At 44.8% G+C, this 16,241-nt stretch overlaps 1 protein-coding gene across 3 annotated transcripts in view; it reads left to right on the top strand.

The window, feature by feature from the left end:
* The window catches only part of CHD1L (chromodomain helicase DNA binding protein 1 like), a 54,046-nt gene extending 38,981 nt beyond the window's left edge, over positions 1 to 15,065 (top strand). For 2 of the 3 annotated variants that reach the window (XM_045001208.1, XM_045001210.1), the window contains exons 15-23: positions 797 to 965; positions 2,257 to 2,399; positions 2,797 to 2,960; positions 7,691 to 7,899; positions 9,782 to 9,880; positions 10,512 to 10,582; positions 10,832 to 10,946; positions 11,254 to 11,362; positions 13,263 to 15,065. In XM_045001208.1, the coding sequence (XP_044857143.1) occupies positions 797 to 965; positions 2,257 to 2,399; positions 2,797 to 2,960; positions 7,691 to 7,899; positions 9,782 to 9,880; positions 10,512 to 10,582; positions 10,832 to 10,946; positions 11,254 to 11,362; positions 13,263 to 13,341 (1,158 nt within the window). In that variant the 3' untranslated portion in view covers positions 13,342 to 15,065. Of the gene's footprint in view, positions 1 to 796; positions 966 to 2,256; positions 2,400 to 2,796; positions 2,961 to 7,690; positions 7,900 to 9,781; positions 9,881 to 10,511; positions 10,583 to 10,831; positions 10,947 to 11,221; positions 11,363 to 13,262 lie in introns of all 3 variants that reach the window. The other variant, XM_045001211.1, reaches the window with a different exon arrangement.
* Positions 15,066 to 16,241: the final 1,176 nt, after the last annotated feature.

Genomic DNA, 16,241 nt, shown 5'->3' with positions numbered 1-16,241 from the left:
TACAGTATCCTTGTGACTCTCCCCCCCCCCCCCCACAACTCCTTTTTGGGTCAGGATCCCTACAGTTACAACACAGTGAAATTTCAGATTTAAATAGCTGAAATCATGAAATTTACTATTTTTTAAATCCTATGAGCGTAAAATTGACCAAAGTGGATGTGAATTTGGTAGAGTATAAGACCAGAAGGGACAACCAGATCATCTAGTCAAACTCCAAACTTAGTGAAATGTAGGGGGACATGAACCCCATGTAAAGTGAAACAGTGAAAAACTATGGCACCAGCCCCTCTCCTTCCCTCTTCCCCACAAACTTGTCTGAGCAATGATGGCTTCCAGTTTGAGAAATTGGATTGAGCCTGTGTGTGGTGATATGCCATGCTGGCACTCTTCACCCCATTGATTTCTGCAGACATTTAAGCATTCATGTAAAAGGAAAAAAAAGTTTCTGGCCTTCCTGATTGTGAAGAAAACCTCTTGAATGTGACCCAATGCAGAGCTGTCTGCCTGAGTCTGCATGTAGTCTGAGTAACTGTCTGTGCAGCTACTAGTGACCTATGGCTGTCAAGATGGATATTGCTGAGTATGATTTGTTACATGGGTCTTGTTAGGTGGTGCATAACTGATGAGGGCAGAGTGAGAATAACAGCTGTCAAAGCATGAGTGTTTTGCTGGGTGACATAAAGTGTCTGATTTCCCTCTTCACAAACTATTTTCATTTCAACCTAGAGGCTCAGTAGGCTAGGAGCAGCATGAAACATTATGGTGGTGATAAACGTCATCCTTTTGTTCATTAAAGCTGAGTGAAATCCTGAAGTTCGGTTTGGATAAGCTGCTCTCATTAGAGGGAAGCACCATCCAGGATGTGGAGCTGGAAAGTATCCTTGGAGAGACAAAAGAAGGAATGTGGGTAATGGATGTTGTGCTACCAAGTGAAGAAGAAGAAAGCAGAGAGCAAGATACAGAAAGTAAGTTCGAGGATCCTAAATGCACACAAAACGCACTCAAGTCTGGATGCTATTAGAGGAGATTTCAAGGGGTTATACTGTGTTTTTCAGATAACTTTGGAAGGAAGAAAAATGGGTTTGTGCTTAGAGTAGGGGACTTGAAATCAGGAGAAATGAGTTTTGTACCTGGCTCTGCCACAGACTTGATTTGTAACTGTTGAACACTCCCTTCCTCCTTTTGTGTCTCAATTTCCCCATCTGTAAAATGGGGATGATAATAACTGATTTGCCTTTAAGGGGGTTGCGAGGCTAAATTCATTAATGTCTGTGAAATGCTTTGATATCCTTGGATGTAAGACCTAGGGAACGGTCAAGTTTGTATTATAATTGACTTTATTCATAGAAAAACATATATTTTAAGATGGAGTTAGAAATCAGTAACTTAAGAGTAAAAAAACTTCATAGGGATGTTGTAATTATCCCAAAACCAAGTGTTACAAACCCTGGAATTTCAGAGGTAAGGTTACACTTTAAAAAATCCAAGCATTAGGGAAAGAAATGCATAGTTAGAGCACCCAATTAACCTTAACTCTGTCCTGTGGTGACAGCGTGCAATAACCATATGATTAGGATTAAGACATGTTAGTGTGTGCAATCCCAGACTGGATTAAACTGACTTTTAAAGATCCTTTTTTCACATATTTTCCTCTTTTAGTGTCACTCTATGCACTGTGTTTGATCCATAATCTCTGCTTTAAGTGCAAAATGGAACTTATCCTTAACTATGGAGTTGTGACTGGGGTTTCCATAATATTACAGAAATGTGATCCTATAAAATGGGCCTTCTGTCCCATCCAGTGGCTGCTGGTAATAAGTCACCATTTGCCAATGGTTACCACGCAGTGGTATTTCCTATTGCAGACAGAGAGAAGAACTGTGGTATCTCAGATCCCAATGTGTGGTAGCTGTTGAAGAAATTTCTGACCTTAGGAGCCAGGATTCCATCTGTATTGGATAGCACCAAACAAATTCCACTTGAAACTTCAAACTTGCCACGTGTGTAATCCTCGGTGAGGATTAATGCCTTGACAGAAATTTGGTTTAGTTGTCTCAGTCAGATGCTTATGTTTTTCCTCACAAAACTATCCCAACATCTATCCCTGTTAGAACGGGCAATGGTGTTTCACATAGGGTGTGAATTCAAATTAATTACTTACTGTAACTTTAATTATTACTTGTTACTTATTGTAATTTTAGCAGATACCACTGGCCCATTGGGAGACCTTTATATGTTTTAATTTTTTTTTAAAAGATCATATGTACCTATATGAAGGCAAAGATTATTCGAAAGACCTGAGCAGAGAAGACAGAAGAGCATTTGACCAGCTTTTGGATCTTCAGAAAGTCCTTGAAGAGACCAATCAAGAAGGAAGAGCCCTCCGAAATAAAGCAAATGTAAAGTGAAAGAAATGACTCTCATGATGTTGTCAATGAGTCATTGAAAATGAGGCAGATTTTAATCTCCAGTTTGTGGAGGAAAAACTTAAACTCAATTACAAATATGCTGAAATTAACAGTAGGCTCTGAGGATTGGATGACTCAGGGGGATTGGGAACGGATCAGAGATGAGCATTAAGAGGTTCAAATACAGGTCATAGCAGCACAGGTCACTGTCGTTAGCTGATGGTTTGGTGGCCTACTTGAAATGAGTTGGGGAGTATGAGTCAATGCAGACAAAGCCCTGGAGGAATAGACTGTGGGGAACTGATATGGGACATTGAATAAGGTGGGATCTGATAGGAATTTGAGATGAGAAATGTCTGTTTATCTGCAAGTCCCCTTCCTTTTCCAGGTACTTGTCACTGGTCTTCAGGAGGTGCCTACAAGGAGGAAGCATGCACTGAGCCCAGAAGAGCTGGAAGCCAGGAGGAGGAAACGACAAGAGGAGGCAGCAAAGAGAGCACGGCTCATGGAAGAAAAGAAACAGAAGAAAGCAGAAGCTGAACACAAGAAAAAGTAGGATTGTGCTTTGCCTGCTACTAAGCAGTGTGGTGTCTGTTACAGTTAGCGGGGAAACTGGCTATGTCAGACTGATAAAAACAAGTCAGGAAGCTACAAATTCTGATTACTCTTGCAATAACCGGGTATTTGGGACATGGGGAGGGGTGGAGGAGGAGACGTTGGCCGCAGGTCACGTCTAAAAGGAGCCACAGCTGTACGTTATTTTTTCAAGTGTGTGATGTAGAGGTGTTGATGTAGAAATGGCTTTTGACACAACGGTAGCATTGATTTTTTTGCTAACGTTCATGATGGGCCCGAATCCTACACGAAGTGGAAACGTGTTTGCTACGGATGTGTCCAAAAGAATAGCACAAGCATATGGGGACAAAATCAGAAAGACTAAGGTACAAAATGAGTTACGCTTAGCAAGGGGCATAAAAGGCGATAATAAGAGGTACTATAACTACATTGGGAGCAAGAGAAAGACGAAGGAAAGTGTAAGTCCTCTACTTGGTGGGGAAGGAAAGCTAATAATTGATGATGTAAGAAGGTTGAGGTGTTTAATGCCTGTTTTGCTTCAGTCTTCACTCAAAAGGTAAATTGTGCCCAAATACTTAACACAATAAATATTAACAACAAGGGAGAAGGAATGCAAGTCAAAATAGGGAAAGAATAGGCTAAAGAATATTTAAATAAGTTAAATGTTATCAAGTTGGTAGTGCCTGATGAAATTCATCTTACAGTGCTTAAGGAACTAGCTGAAGCAATATTGGGATGATTAGCGACTATCTCTGAGAAGTCATGGATGACGGGTGGGGTCCCGGAGGACTGGAGAAGGGAAAACATAGTACCTATCTTTATATGGGAAACAAAGTGGTCTCGGGGAATTATAGACCACTCCCCTAACTTCAGTACCTGGAAGGATACCGAAACAAATTATTAAATAAATCAATTGTAAGCTCTTAGAGGATAATAGGGTTATAAGGAATAACCAGCATGGATTTGTCCAGAACAAATAATTCCAAACCAACCTTATTTCCTTCTTTGAGAGGGATACTGGCCTAGTGGATGGGGGGAATCTGTAGATGTGATATGTCTACATTATGGTAACGGGTTTGATACAGTCCCACATGACATTCTCATAAGCAAACTAAGGAAATCTTGTCTAGATGAAATTACTGTAAGGTACGTTTAGGACTGATTGAAAGACCATGCTCAAAGGGTAGTTATCTATGGCTTGCTGTCAAACTCGGAGGGTATATCTAGCGGTGTCCCGCAGGAGTCTGTTCTGAGTCCAGAACATTAATGACTTGGAGTACGCTTATAAAATTTGAAGAAGACGCCAAGCTGGAAGGGTTTGCAAGCACTTTGGAGGACAGGATTAGAATTCAAAATGACCTTGACAAATTGAAGAACTGATTTGAAATCAACAGGATAAAATTCTATAAAGACAAGTGTAAAGTACTAGGCTTAGGAAGAAAAAAAAATCAAATGCACAACTACAAAATGGGAAATAACTGGCTAGGTGCTGGTACTATTGAAAAAGATCTGGAGGATCTAGTAGATCAGTTTGAATACAAGTCCATTCATGTGCAATTGCAAAAAAGGCTAATTTTGTGGGGTGTATTAACAGGAGTGTTGTATATCAGATACAGAAGGTAATTGTCCCACTGTACTCGGCACTGGTGAGGCCTCAGCTGGAGTACTCTGTCCAATTCTGGGTGCCACGCTTCAGGAATGATGTGGACAAATTGGAGAGAGTCAAGCCGAGAGTAATAAAAATGATTAAATGTTTAGGAAAACCTGACCTATGAAGAAAGGTTTAAAAAACAGGATATGATTAGTCTTGAAAATAGAAGACAAAGGAGGCACCTGATAAGGCTTCACATACGTTAAGGGTTTTTATTAAGAGAATGGCGATCAACTGTTCTCCATGTCCAGTTGAAGGTAGGACAAGATGTAATGGACTTAATCTACAGAAAGAGAGTTTTAGGTTAGATATTAGGAAGAACTTTGTACGGATAGTTAAGCTCTGGAACAGGCTTCAAAGAGAGGTTGTGGAATCCCCATCACTGGAGGTTTTTAAGAACATTTTGGACAAGCGCCTGCCAGGGATGGTCTAGGTTTACTTGGTCCTGCCTCAGCACAGGAGGATGGAGCAGAGGACCCCTCAGAGTCCCTCCCAGCCCTACATTTCTATGAACAAGAACCCCATCGTTGACCCTGCTCAGATTTTGGGCAGCTCGCAGTCAGATCCAGATTTGACAGTTGGCCCTTTACCTGTACAATGGAATTTGGATTTGAACTATGTGGTTGAGCCTATGTTTAAATTTCATCTCATTAGTTCTAGTTGTACCGCTTCGTGCCACCCTGGGCAACTCTTCCCCCTCCTCTGTAGGCATATCCTTCATCTGTCTATAAATGGTTATCACAAAGCTCCTTTCCCCTTCTTAACACCACAAACCCACCTGTCATACTAGTATTTGAAACAAGGCAGGGCTTCTCCCCGGCTTCTAAAGGATCTACTGCAACAGCCACAGTCTCTCCGAGGCAGTTTTTTTGTCCAAACATGTACAAAACCAGTTCCTCCCATCACCCTTTGCATCTCAGGCTTCTCACTGCCTCCCCTCCCGGGAGATTTGGGCATCCTGCTGCTTCCAGCAGCTGCTGAGCCCTCTCTCACTGGAACTCACCCCGACCCTGTGTAGCCCCAGGTGCAGCCATAGACACTTCATTGGCCCAGCTGGGAGCACCTGCTCTGGCACAGGGGAGTTGGATTTTAGTCACCCTGTGATACACCTCCCCCACTTTTCAGAAAACAACTGCCTCTTTCACAGGCACGTCTTCCCCCTTCTTCCCCACTCTCCACCAGCCTGTAAGGCCCCATCTGGACGGCTCTCACCCTTAAAAATACAAACATTTCCATACAGATTCATACACATCAGTATTCCCCAAGTCCCCACAGTCTTTAATACCCGCCGTACAATTTACATCTTCACCAGGCACGCTGTCATGAGCCTCATCTCACTTCTCTGACCTCTGCTCGTTGGTTTTTCAGTCTGTAGTTGCACCGGTTCTCCCTTTGGTTGGGTGACTTTAAAGAGTAACTCAGCTCTCCCTTGGGGTTCCTTTTGCATGCCCTGGATTTATGTTTCAAATCCCACTTGCTCCTCCTGCAGGAGCTCAGTCTGACACTCCAGCTCTTGCTGGTTGTTCAGCAACTCCTTCTCTCTCTGGGCTTGCTGTCGTGTCTCTTCCGAGGCAGCAAGCTCCACCAGGCGCTTTTCTGCCAAGGAGAGCGGTCCTCTCCTCTCAGTGCTGTAACGGTGGCTTTAGTAGCTGTAAGTGGTGATTCCACGTTTTTTCCTGCAGCCTCTGTGCCTGTGTCCTTCTCTCACTTTTCCTCTGAGGCCCTGTCTGAGTCCCTGATACAGTGTTTTGTCTCTACTGTGAGCTTCTGCTTCCCGGTACCCGGCTCTGCCTCCCCCTGCAGAGCTCTTCCCCTATTCTTCCCAAGTTCACTCTTCCCCGTGGGTGCAGAGATGTGTCCCATTTCCCCACACCTGAAACATTCTGGCTGCCTCCTACCAAACCTCCCATTGATTACACCGTCACTTGGGGCACCCAAATCTTTGGCATCCAGGTTTCCCACAGTTTCCATTTTTAGTGGGGCAGTACCTTCTAATGTGCCTCAGCCCCCCACAACCCCTGGGAACCCTCCTGTCCTGGCCCCTTTTTGAGCCGCAGTAACAAGGCAGGATTCCACCCAGAGTCTCCCGGGTTTGTTCTGGGCTCTGCGCAGCTGAGCCAGTCTTAAAAGCACAGTTCACATAAGGACCGTCACTTTTTTTATGCGGCACTCGCCCATAGGCAGAACATTCCCTCTGTTGGCCCTCTCATCCCTCGACCCCCTCTTTCCTGCTTTGTACCTGTGCCCACCAATCCCTTCCCTCTGCAGAATCTCTAGGAGAGTTGCTGCTGCTTCTCGAACCTGGTTAGTCACTTCTGTAGCTCCAGTTGCACCTCTGGCTGCCTCTCTCATCTGGCTGCCTGCGGAAACTGGAACGGGAACTCCTGCCACTGCTGTCATCCTCCATGCACCAGCAGAGCTTCCGTAAGCAAAGCAGGCTGCCACATAATCCTGTTCCATTAATTCTGGGTCACCCCTACAAAGTGGGGCCAGTCAATGATAGGGGCTTGCCCTCTTTCATTTCCTTTTGCACCAATGATATTCCTTACTCTCCTCTTGTATCGGGAGCTGACCAAAGTGCCTACATGAATCAAGGCAGGGCTTCTCCACAGCCTCTAAAGCACCCACTGCCAGACCCACAGGCTCTCTGAGACAGGTTTATTGTCCAAATTTAAACAAAACCAACTCCTCTTTACATCTCAGGCTTCTTCTCACTGCCTTCCCTCCCAGGGTACTCTGGCAGCCCTGCTGCTGCTGCTTCCTAGCCCTGTCTCAGCCAGTTCTCTCTCTCACTGGCAGTTCCTCTGACCCTTTTTAGCCTCAGGTGCAGCCATAGACCCTTCACTGGCCCAGCTGGGAGCACTCCCAGGGACCAGCCACTCTGTGGCAGTGTGGTTTCCGAACTTGGGGGGTGAAATTATGGTTCTGGATCTGGAGCTGAGCTTGGTCCCTCGAAACCCCAAATCCAGCTATTCATGACAAGGATTTAACGCAGCAGGCGTTTGGCTTCCCAGTTTTCATTTGGCCTGTTCTTCTTTTGCCTCGTTCTTTTCAGGATGGCCTGGTGGGAGGCAAATCACTACAGATCCCCCTGTCTGCCCTCAGAGGAGAGTGACTCAGAGGATGCCTTTGAGGAGGGGGAAGACAGGCTGGTTGTGGAGTTAGATGAGACAGACCCAGAGCTGAACTCCATCAAGTATGTGATGGGTGATGTTACCCACCCCAGAGCCGAAGAGGAGGATGCGATCGTCGTCCATTGCATAGGTAGGACTGGCAAGAGCAAAAACCCTTCCTTGGGATAGTGCTGAATTGTGCCTTGTAGCCCAACGGCTGAGCAGTAGTAACAGCGGAGTGGCCCTGGCTGAAGGCGTTCTGCCTGCATGGTGCAGGTGCAGTTAGAATGCCACAAGGAAGGAGTGGGGGTAGCATGCTCCCTAGCATGCAGCCCCTCCCTTTTCAGAAGGTGAAGCGTGAACTCCCCTCCATCCAGTGGGCCCAGTAAGTGGGCGGACCCTGGCCCTGTGCGTGTGCGTGGCCCTGTCAGTGAGGCCATTTGGCCTGGAGTCCCATTCAGAAGGTTTACTTTCCATCCAGATGAGCTGGAAATATAACTTAACCAAAAGGTGACATTTTGCAGAACACATTGAAATCTGCAAAGACACCCGCACCCTGACCCCACCCTAAATCTGTGCTGAAATGCGGAATTTCTGCAGGGTGTGTTAACTCTAATAAGGTCCATTGCCTATGGAGGAAGATGTGTGTAAGCCCCCCCGGATGGCCCAGCAGTGATGGGGCAGGAGCAGAAAGTAGTGTCTGGTTTGCACTGGAGACAGCAGAAAGTGGGCATCTGCTTGGTCTAGCTGGGTAAGGGCATTGGCAGAGTGGAGCAGTGGGGCAAGAGTGTTTTAGCTGAACTCAGCATCTGGGTATTCAGTGTCTTAGCTGCTGAGGAATAGGGGACAGTCATGGTGCTTCAATGTTGCTTTGTGCAGCAAGAGCTGAGGCCCTCTGGGAAGTGAAAACACAAAGAGGTGATGGTCCTAGAAGGACTGCCTGGCACTACACGGTATGTTGTGTTGTATGCCTAGGGACAAAGCTGCCACAACACTCGGTTTCATGGGATGCCTATGAAGGAATTAACTGGTACAGGGCTCCAGCTCTCCCGGTCTGCCATTGTCATGCCCCCAGGTCATGGTTAGGCTAAGGCAGTGTCTCCGACATGATGTCCTGCTGGAGGGGACAGTGGGGGCTAGAACGAGGATTCCCCTGCCTGTGTGGTTTGCAGTCAGCTCCTCTGAACTAATCTTTTACTCTGAGGAAAGTTATTTTTCTAATTCTCCTTCGTACTTGGAAAAGCTATGGGCCAGCCCATGCTGGGCCTTGGATGGAGGAGAGGGAGGGAGCCTAGCGCTAGGAACAGTTGCAGTCCCTGGATTCCATCCTGTCTCCTATGTGAATTCGGAGGGGAACATTTCACTCAACCCCAGGAGGAGCGGGGGAGGCAGACACATGCACCTGGAAGGAGGACACGTTCCTCCTGTGCTTCGTGTAGCTTGGGGGTGGGGCAGTGGATTGTGCCTCCTGAGACAAAATCCCCTGTTGGAGCTTCTCCTCTGTGGGTGTTAAAGCCGCAAGGCAACGGCTGATTGGCTAGATTGTGGCATTTATTTCAAACTCATCCAACATGCTCTGTTTAAAAACAAAAACACACTGGGGGTGGGGAGAATCCTCTGCCTTCTGGAGGTGTAGGCAGCATCTGAGGGGAAGTAATGGATGTCTACAGTACCAGGTTACCAGGCTGCACATAGGATTTGATGACTGATTGCACATGGGGTGGGGAGGAATTTCCCCTGGGATGGCTTGGCAAGGATCGTGTGGGAAGTTTACTTTCCTGAAGTGCTGAGCAGGGATCCTCTCTTAGGATCATGTGATCTGTTTCTGGCACAGAATGAGGGAGCTGGGACATTGAGGGATTTTGTTTCATCTCATCTTCCATGTCTGTTTCTAATGAGTCCTATGATGTGCAGTGAGAACATGTCTATTCCCTGCAGAAGGCATTATTAGCACAGATACACTTGGAAGCTCATCTCTTTGGACACAGATCTCAATTGAAAAAAAAAGAATCTAACTTGTAATTTTGCTTTAGATGATTCCGGCCGGTGGGGAAGGGGAGGATTATTTACAGCTCTGGAAGTTCGTTCTGATCAGCCCAGGAAAATATACGAGCTGGCAGGAAGGATGAAAGGTAAAAGAGAAAAATATAATCTTAGTGCTTGAAGTTGATGGCCTCTCCTTTTAGTCTGGCACTTCCTATGTGTGGTGTTGGAAGTGACAATACAGGAAGACATTTTGACCCTGACCTCTGCTCTGGAGTGAGAAGATTCTTCATAGAACTCAGTTGTTTTGATCTTTTCCTGGGGAAAAATATCTTGTTCTTTAGTCACAGTATTTCTTCTCTCTACAAGGCAGTGCTAAACCTGCAGTTCAAATCTCAAAATGATTTTAAGAGGAGGAGATGGGTTGGAGCAACGTCAATATGTGTCTAGCCAGGCCATGGGCTCTCTCCAGTACCCCTTGTTCTCCTATGTGCACATACACACTAGTGATCTTAAACCATTACGGAGCTAGTGAAGAACAGATTAGACCTCACTGTAGACTGGAATTTTATTCTCTCAGTCTCTCTTTTCCCTCATGTCTTTTAATCACTTTCTTTCTCCATTTTCTCACCTCCCTCCTCTGAAGAAAATGTCTGTGTGGTGCACAGTGTTGAGAACTGGAAAGGATGGTGTAGAAGCCTATAACAGTTAGCATTGCATTGACTCACCTTTGTTCTTCATGGGATTGAATATTTTCTTATGTTTTTGGTTTTCGGACAGACGTGGCATTGGGAAGAACCCTCTTATTCCCCATTGACGATAAAGAATCCAGAAATAAAGGCCAGGACTTGGTAACTATAAGAAGCCCCTTTGATGTTCTCTCTACTGAAGCACTGAAACAACATGAAATGAATGTTACATGTTACACAAAATAACAGTGACCCTAATACAGCACAGGACTGGCTTGAAATAAGTGTTAACAAAGACAAGACAAGGAAAAGCTTTTTTTTTCCAGCCTATAAAGTGTGTGTTTAATGTTGTTTTCTAGCAGCCATTGCCGCGACTGCCAGTGTACAGACATCCCATGTTTTTCTTTCTAGTTGGCCCTGATTGTAGCACAGCACCGGGATCGGTCCAACAACTTGTCTGGCATTAAGTTGTCCGCTTTGGAAGAGGGCTTAAAGAAGATTTATTTAGCAGCCAAGAAAAGGAATGGTAAGTGTGCATCTGTCCATCTGTGTGCCTTTGAAATGGGAAGAATGATGTACCCCAGAGGTGTGCATGAAATTCCACTTAAAGATTCTGGCAGGGTCATGGATTGAGATGATCTAATTCTAATGGGTCTTTTCCATCTCTTCTGTGATTGTCTTCTGAAATGGAAGCGGGGGCACACTTACCCACTACAGCTAGAACATTATGACACAGGCATTTCTTCTGCCATTGAGTGGAGCTTATTTTATTTATTTATTTATTTCTTTTTAATGCATCAGGCCCTAAAGAGCTTTTCTGCTCTCTCTTCCAGCAAGCGTCCATCTTCCACGTATTGGACATGCAACTAAGGGATTTAACTGGTATGGTACTGAGCGGCTCATCCGAAAATATTTAGCAACAAGAGGAATCCCCACATCTATGTATCCTTTGAAACATGGTTATTTTATTTTGTTCAAATCAAAATGACCTGTCATATCTGCAAATACCAAAATGTTCACTGTAAGATCTAGATCCACTGTGGGCTACGGATATCATACTAGGACAGTGCAACTAAAAACTGTGTTGAACAGATGTCTAAATCTCACTCTCATCTAAGTACACATTACATAGTAAATACTAAGCATGCTAGATGATGGTATTTGTTTGTATGATGGGGGGAGAGGGGAGTATACGCTGGTCCTCTGGTGACAGCCATTGGGCTTCTTGTAATGTCCCAAGTTTGTAGTGATGTGACTGAAGTTATAGAAACAATTTATCAAACCGGCCCAGACACAAACACAATGGACAGATTAGGAAAAGCACATTCTAAAGACGTGTGTGTGTAAGAGAGAGATGGGGTTTACTCAGCACTGGGACACTCCTTTGTGGCTGCATCTGGGGACTAGCTCTGCCCGGTCTGATGCCCCTTTCCTTCAATTGCTTGTGCCATGGTCCCTCCTGCTCTCTAGCAATTGCAGTGCTTTCTCTTCATGGCTTGGCTCTGGCCCGGTCACTATACAGGTTTCCCGGGGTAACAAGTCTCACCAGACCAGCTGTCCAGATGCCATTCCAGGCTGTTTTCCCATGACTGTGCCACTTTCCTAGTGGCTGGGAGGAGAACCCAGACCCATCTGCTACTCCGGTTTCCAACCCAGGGACCCTACAGTCAGCAGCCAAATCTGCACCATCTCAGCGCTTGCTGCTGTTTCCCTAGGTGTCTTCCTACTCTACCCTCTGCAGGCTTCCTTCTCCACCAGCCCTCTGTGTGAGCCCCTGCCCTCAGAGTCCAGATTCCAAGGCTTTTGCTCCCCAGGTTTCCTCTTCCTCGCCTCACTAGGCCCAGAGAGTGACTGCAGCCCCCTTCTTCTCTCACTTCCTGGCTTTATACAAGCCCCTTCCCACTCCTGCACAGCTGGACTCCATCTTTAATAAATGCTTGTCAGTCAAGCCGAAGTCTCCCCCCAGGTACAACCTCCCAGGTTAATTAGCCCTTTCTGAGCCACCTTCACCCCTTCCGGGGCAATGTGGAGTGAACACCCATCACAGTGTGGGGTGTGTGTGTGTGAGAGAGAATACACATATGAAACAAAATAGCATAGCACTTACTTAAAAAGTGAACAGCTTTTGTGGGGAAAAAAATCACTTTTAAGGGTTTTATGGTCATATAACTTTACTTTATATCAAAATGTAAAAGGTACTTCATTGCACTGAAGTAGCTCACCAGTGCATGCAATTGTGTGTCGTACCATCACAGATCACGCAAGATGGAACGATCAGTGAGTCAGGAAACATCAACTAAAGGATTGTCTTTGAGGGAGATGGGGACTGGGGGAAGGGGAGGGGAAGGGAAGGACCACTAGCTCCAGGATAGTTCACTTTATAAAATATTGGTCAGGTGAAAAGAAAAGGGACAATTACCAATTTCAAATTAATATATTTTAAACCAATGTCTTTATCTACGTGGCTACTGACAACTTTTGTTTATTAAAACTGGGAAAGAATCCTACAAAACCAATTGGATTTTCATTGTGTATGCTGTTTGTTCAGTTTCTCTCTGTCTTGATGTGCAAAGCAGAATAGAATTCAGCTGAGTCTTCCATAGGTGAGTAAGTTCTGCAGGGCTGGCAGGAGTAAGAAGTGTTAAAACTATATTCTTGTCACTTCTTGGGGGAAATGCAGCTGCTGTATAATGCCATGTTCAGCAACGCTGTGAGAGAGACAAAATTAAGAACAAAGGTGTAGAGTATAGTGAGTATTCTACCTCCTTACCTCTTTAAGTTGATGCCATTCGTACATATTTGTTTTGAAATTTTAGAGTATTTCCTTGACCCTTCTCCTTAGATACTACTTCCCTAGGAATAAAGCATCTTCCTCTTCTTCACAACCATCCACAACTTCAATGACAACCTCAAACCCTTGAAGATCCAGTGATTTAATTCAGAAGTGTACTGATCTCTAAAAACCCATGAGCTCTTCAACATCACATCTACAGCCAGCCTGTATTTATGTCGCTTCTCTGAAGCAGATCCAAAGTCACTGTTGGTTGTCCGGTTCTAGACCTCTATAGTTCAGAGTGTTTTTTTTATTAGTTATGGAACTGAGCTGTGTTAAAACTTCTTCAGACTTCAGGAGATACATGCATCTGGGGTGTATGTTTGGGCCCATGTCTAGTTTTTAAGATGGAAAATTAAACCTTCACTAAAGACCAATCATAAGCCCTCGTCTTAAACCACCACCTTAAATTATTCTCAGGGTTTGCAGTACAGTTTTGTTTGACTTTTGCTTCAAGACCATATTTCTTGTTTACAACACTGATTTTTCTGCTGGTTGTTTGGTGGCTGCTTGAGACAGTTTGAGTGGGTGGGGCTGTAGCTATCTCTAACAAATATATACAGAGAGAGAGAGAGGATTGTCTCAAACAACCGCCAAAGGGCCAGGAAAAAAATTCAGTCATGTAAACGAGAGATAAGGTCTAATGATAAAACTTCTTTCTTTGGTGAGGGAGATGTCTGCAGCAAAAACTCAACATAACACACACTTAATGTAAACAGCCCCAACTCCAAAGAAACCCATTTTAATGATGTTTCTTCAAACAGAAAATTCTAAGTTCTAAGTTAGAACTAGTTGCACAGTCACATGTTTGCAACCAAGCAGTGTCCATATAACCAGTATCCTTTGCCAGAACACACAAGTCTGACAAAATCTGAGGTGGTCTTTATAAGAGACTCCTTTCTTCCTCCCACTGCTGCTCTTTATTATAGAATGCTTGGATTGTTGCTGCTATCAGGCAAAGCTGGTTTCCTTATGCTATTCTAAAGGTTTTGTGATCCTTTGGTCCACTTACAGGAAAAAAAAGTAATGGAAAATGTTATTTTCTTACTGGCTTTGCTCTGTATGGCACAGTAAAACCTTTGTGACTATAATGTTTTTGGCACCATGTAACGTGGTTGCTGGGTATCGCCTGTCAGCAGTGGTGTCCCTAACAAATGATTCAGTCAGAGAGGCTGTGAACAGCAAACAGGCATCACTGGTGATCTGTTCGGCTTCTCAAAGAAAGTGCACTGCAGCCAACGGAAAGCGTGTGCTTAAATATGTTACTGCGTGTATACGCTCTGCTGAATGTAACACTGTAAAGCACCATCTGGTGACTCTCAGTAATGTTACTGAGCCTGATTCTGGCACCCTTCTTCCCATTGACAAGTGCTTTCCTTCACAAGCAGTCTTACTGAGATTTTACATATGTGCATACACATACACATGGTATTGCCAGACACACACCCCCACACACAGGTTCTGATCACTCAACTCCCGTTAAAACCAATGGGAGTTGCAGGAGCTCAGCTCCTCTCAGGATCAGGCCTTTAGGAACCAACCCTATAAGCTCTTATGTGAACAGCCCTTACTTACTTGGGTAAGAGTTTGCACGATCAGGGCCTTACTTTGTAAAGCTCTTGGAGATGAAAGGTACCTTATTTTCATTGATATGAACTGGCATTCTCTGAACTGGCCAGCTGGTGGCGCTGTTATCTATCTCAAGCAACACATGTTGCTGTTAGGCTGGTTTCAAAGAGCAGGGAAATGTTCTGCTCCAGCATAGAAAAATGTTCTGTTTTGCCCAAATTAAAATATAAATCTTGTTTTTCATTTTTCTTTACCAATTTTACTCAACATTTAAAGTGAAATTGCAGTTTAAAGGCACAAGACTTTGTTCCTCCACCCCTCCTTCCCCCTTACTTTTGTCATCATCTTTTAATTGGTTGAATTTCCAATTGTTTCTCCTTTCAACGTGTGCCAACGTTCTTCACAGCCTCACAAACACCTACACCCAAATCCCTCCCAGCTGTAAGTCTTCTGGCTTCAGTGCAGCTACATTGAGGATAAATTTGCTCTGTCAGGTAGGGTTACTAGAGTGCTCCAAAATAGATTTAAGTTTATTTACCAATATTGAGTCAGCTACTTGTGGCCAGACATGGGACTCAACTTCAGACACATGAGGCCAAATGCTGACGTACTTACTTGAGGCCTCATGTACTCTTCTCTGCTTCTGAGAGCAAAGGGGAGCATGCACCCATGGGGGGGAGGGGGGGAGCTACCTCCATACCATGGTTTTACCTCCCCCAAAGCTCCAGGAGCTCCTTCATGAGATCTCTGCAAGGATCCAGATATGCGGTTTGGAAATAAGAGGGGCGGCCATTGCTTGGACTATATTCCAGACCTCTGGGGCAAAGCAGGCCAGCTTCTGATCTCAGTTCCTCTTCCACTTGGTAGACCTCTTACCCTTTGGAGGTAGCACCTACCTTAACTTTGCTCCTTCAAACTTTACAGGAGAAATGGTTACGTAGCTTGTTTTAAAAATATTACTTAAATCCATTAGAGATGGACCAAAACCATATATCTAAAACATATACCTCCCACCTCCAAATTTTAGGAAGTTAGGAGAAATGGAAATCAGATCCCAACTAAACCCAGGTTTGGTTTTGCAAAACCCAGCCAATGAGCTTGTGCGAACCCAGAGCCCCCACTCATCATCGCATAGAATTCTTTATTGGATTATTTAACTCAATAAAGGGCTGGGGGAGATATTTTGTGTGTAAGTTGTTATGTGTTGTGCTGCTCGTACTAGTACATGCTGCTCCACTTTACCCCTTTTCAAATAGCAGTCAAGCCAGAAGGGAAGGAATTCCCTATAGTCATATCCCTCCAGCCCCATCTTCCTCAAAACAAGACCTCCTGCAGTGTGTAAGCTAAACCAAGGTTCTTCTTCGAGTGCTTGTTCATGTCAATTCCAATCAGGTGTGTGTGCGCATGCACAGCAGCCGG

This window comes from Mauremys mutica, chromosome 1 (genome assembly GCF_020497125.1).
Source record: "Mauremys mutica isolate MM-2020 ecotype Southern chromosome 1, ASM2049712v1, whole genome shotgun sequence".
Lineage (NCBI taxonomy): Eukaryota > Metazoa > Chordata > Testudines > Geoemydidae > Mauremys > Mauremys mutica.
This window is presented reverse-complemented; position numbering and strand designations above follow the sequence as displayed.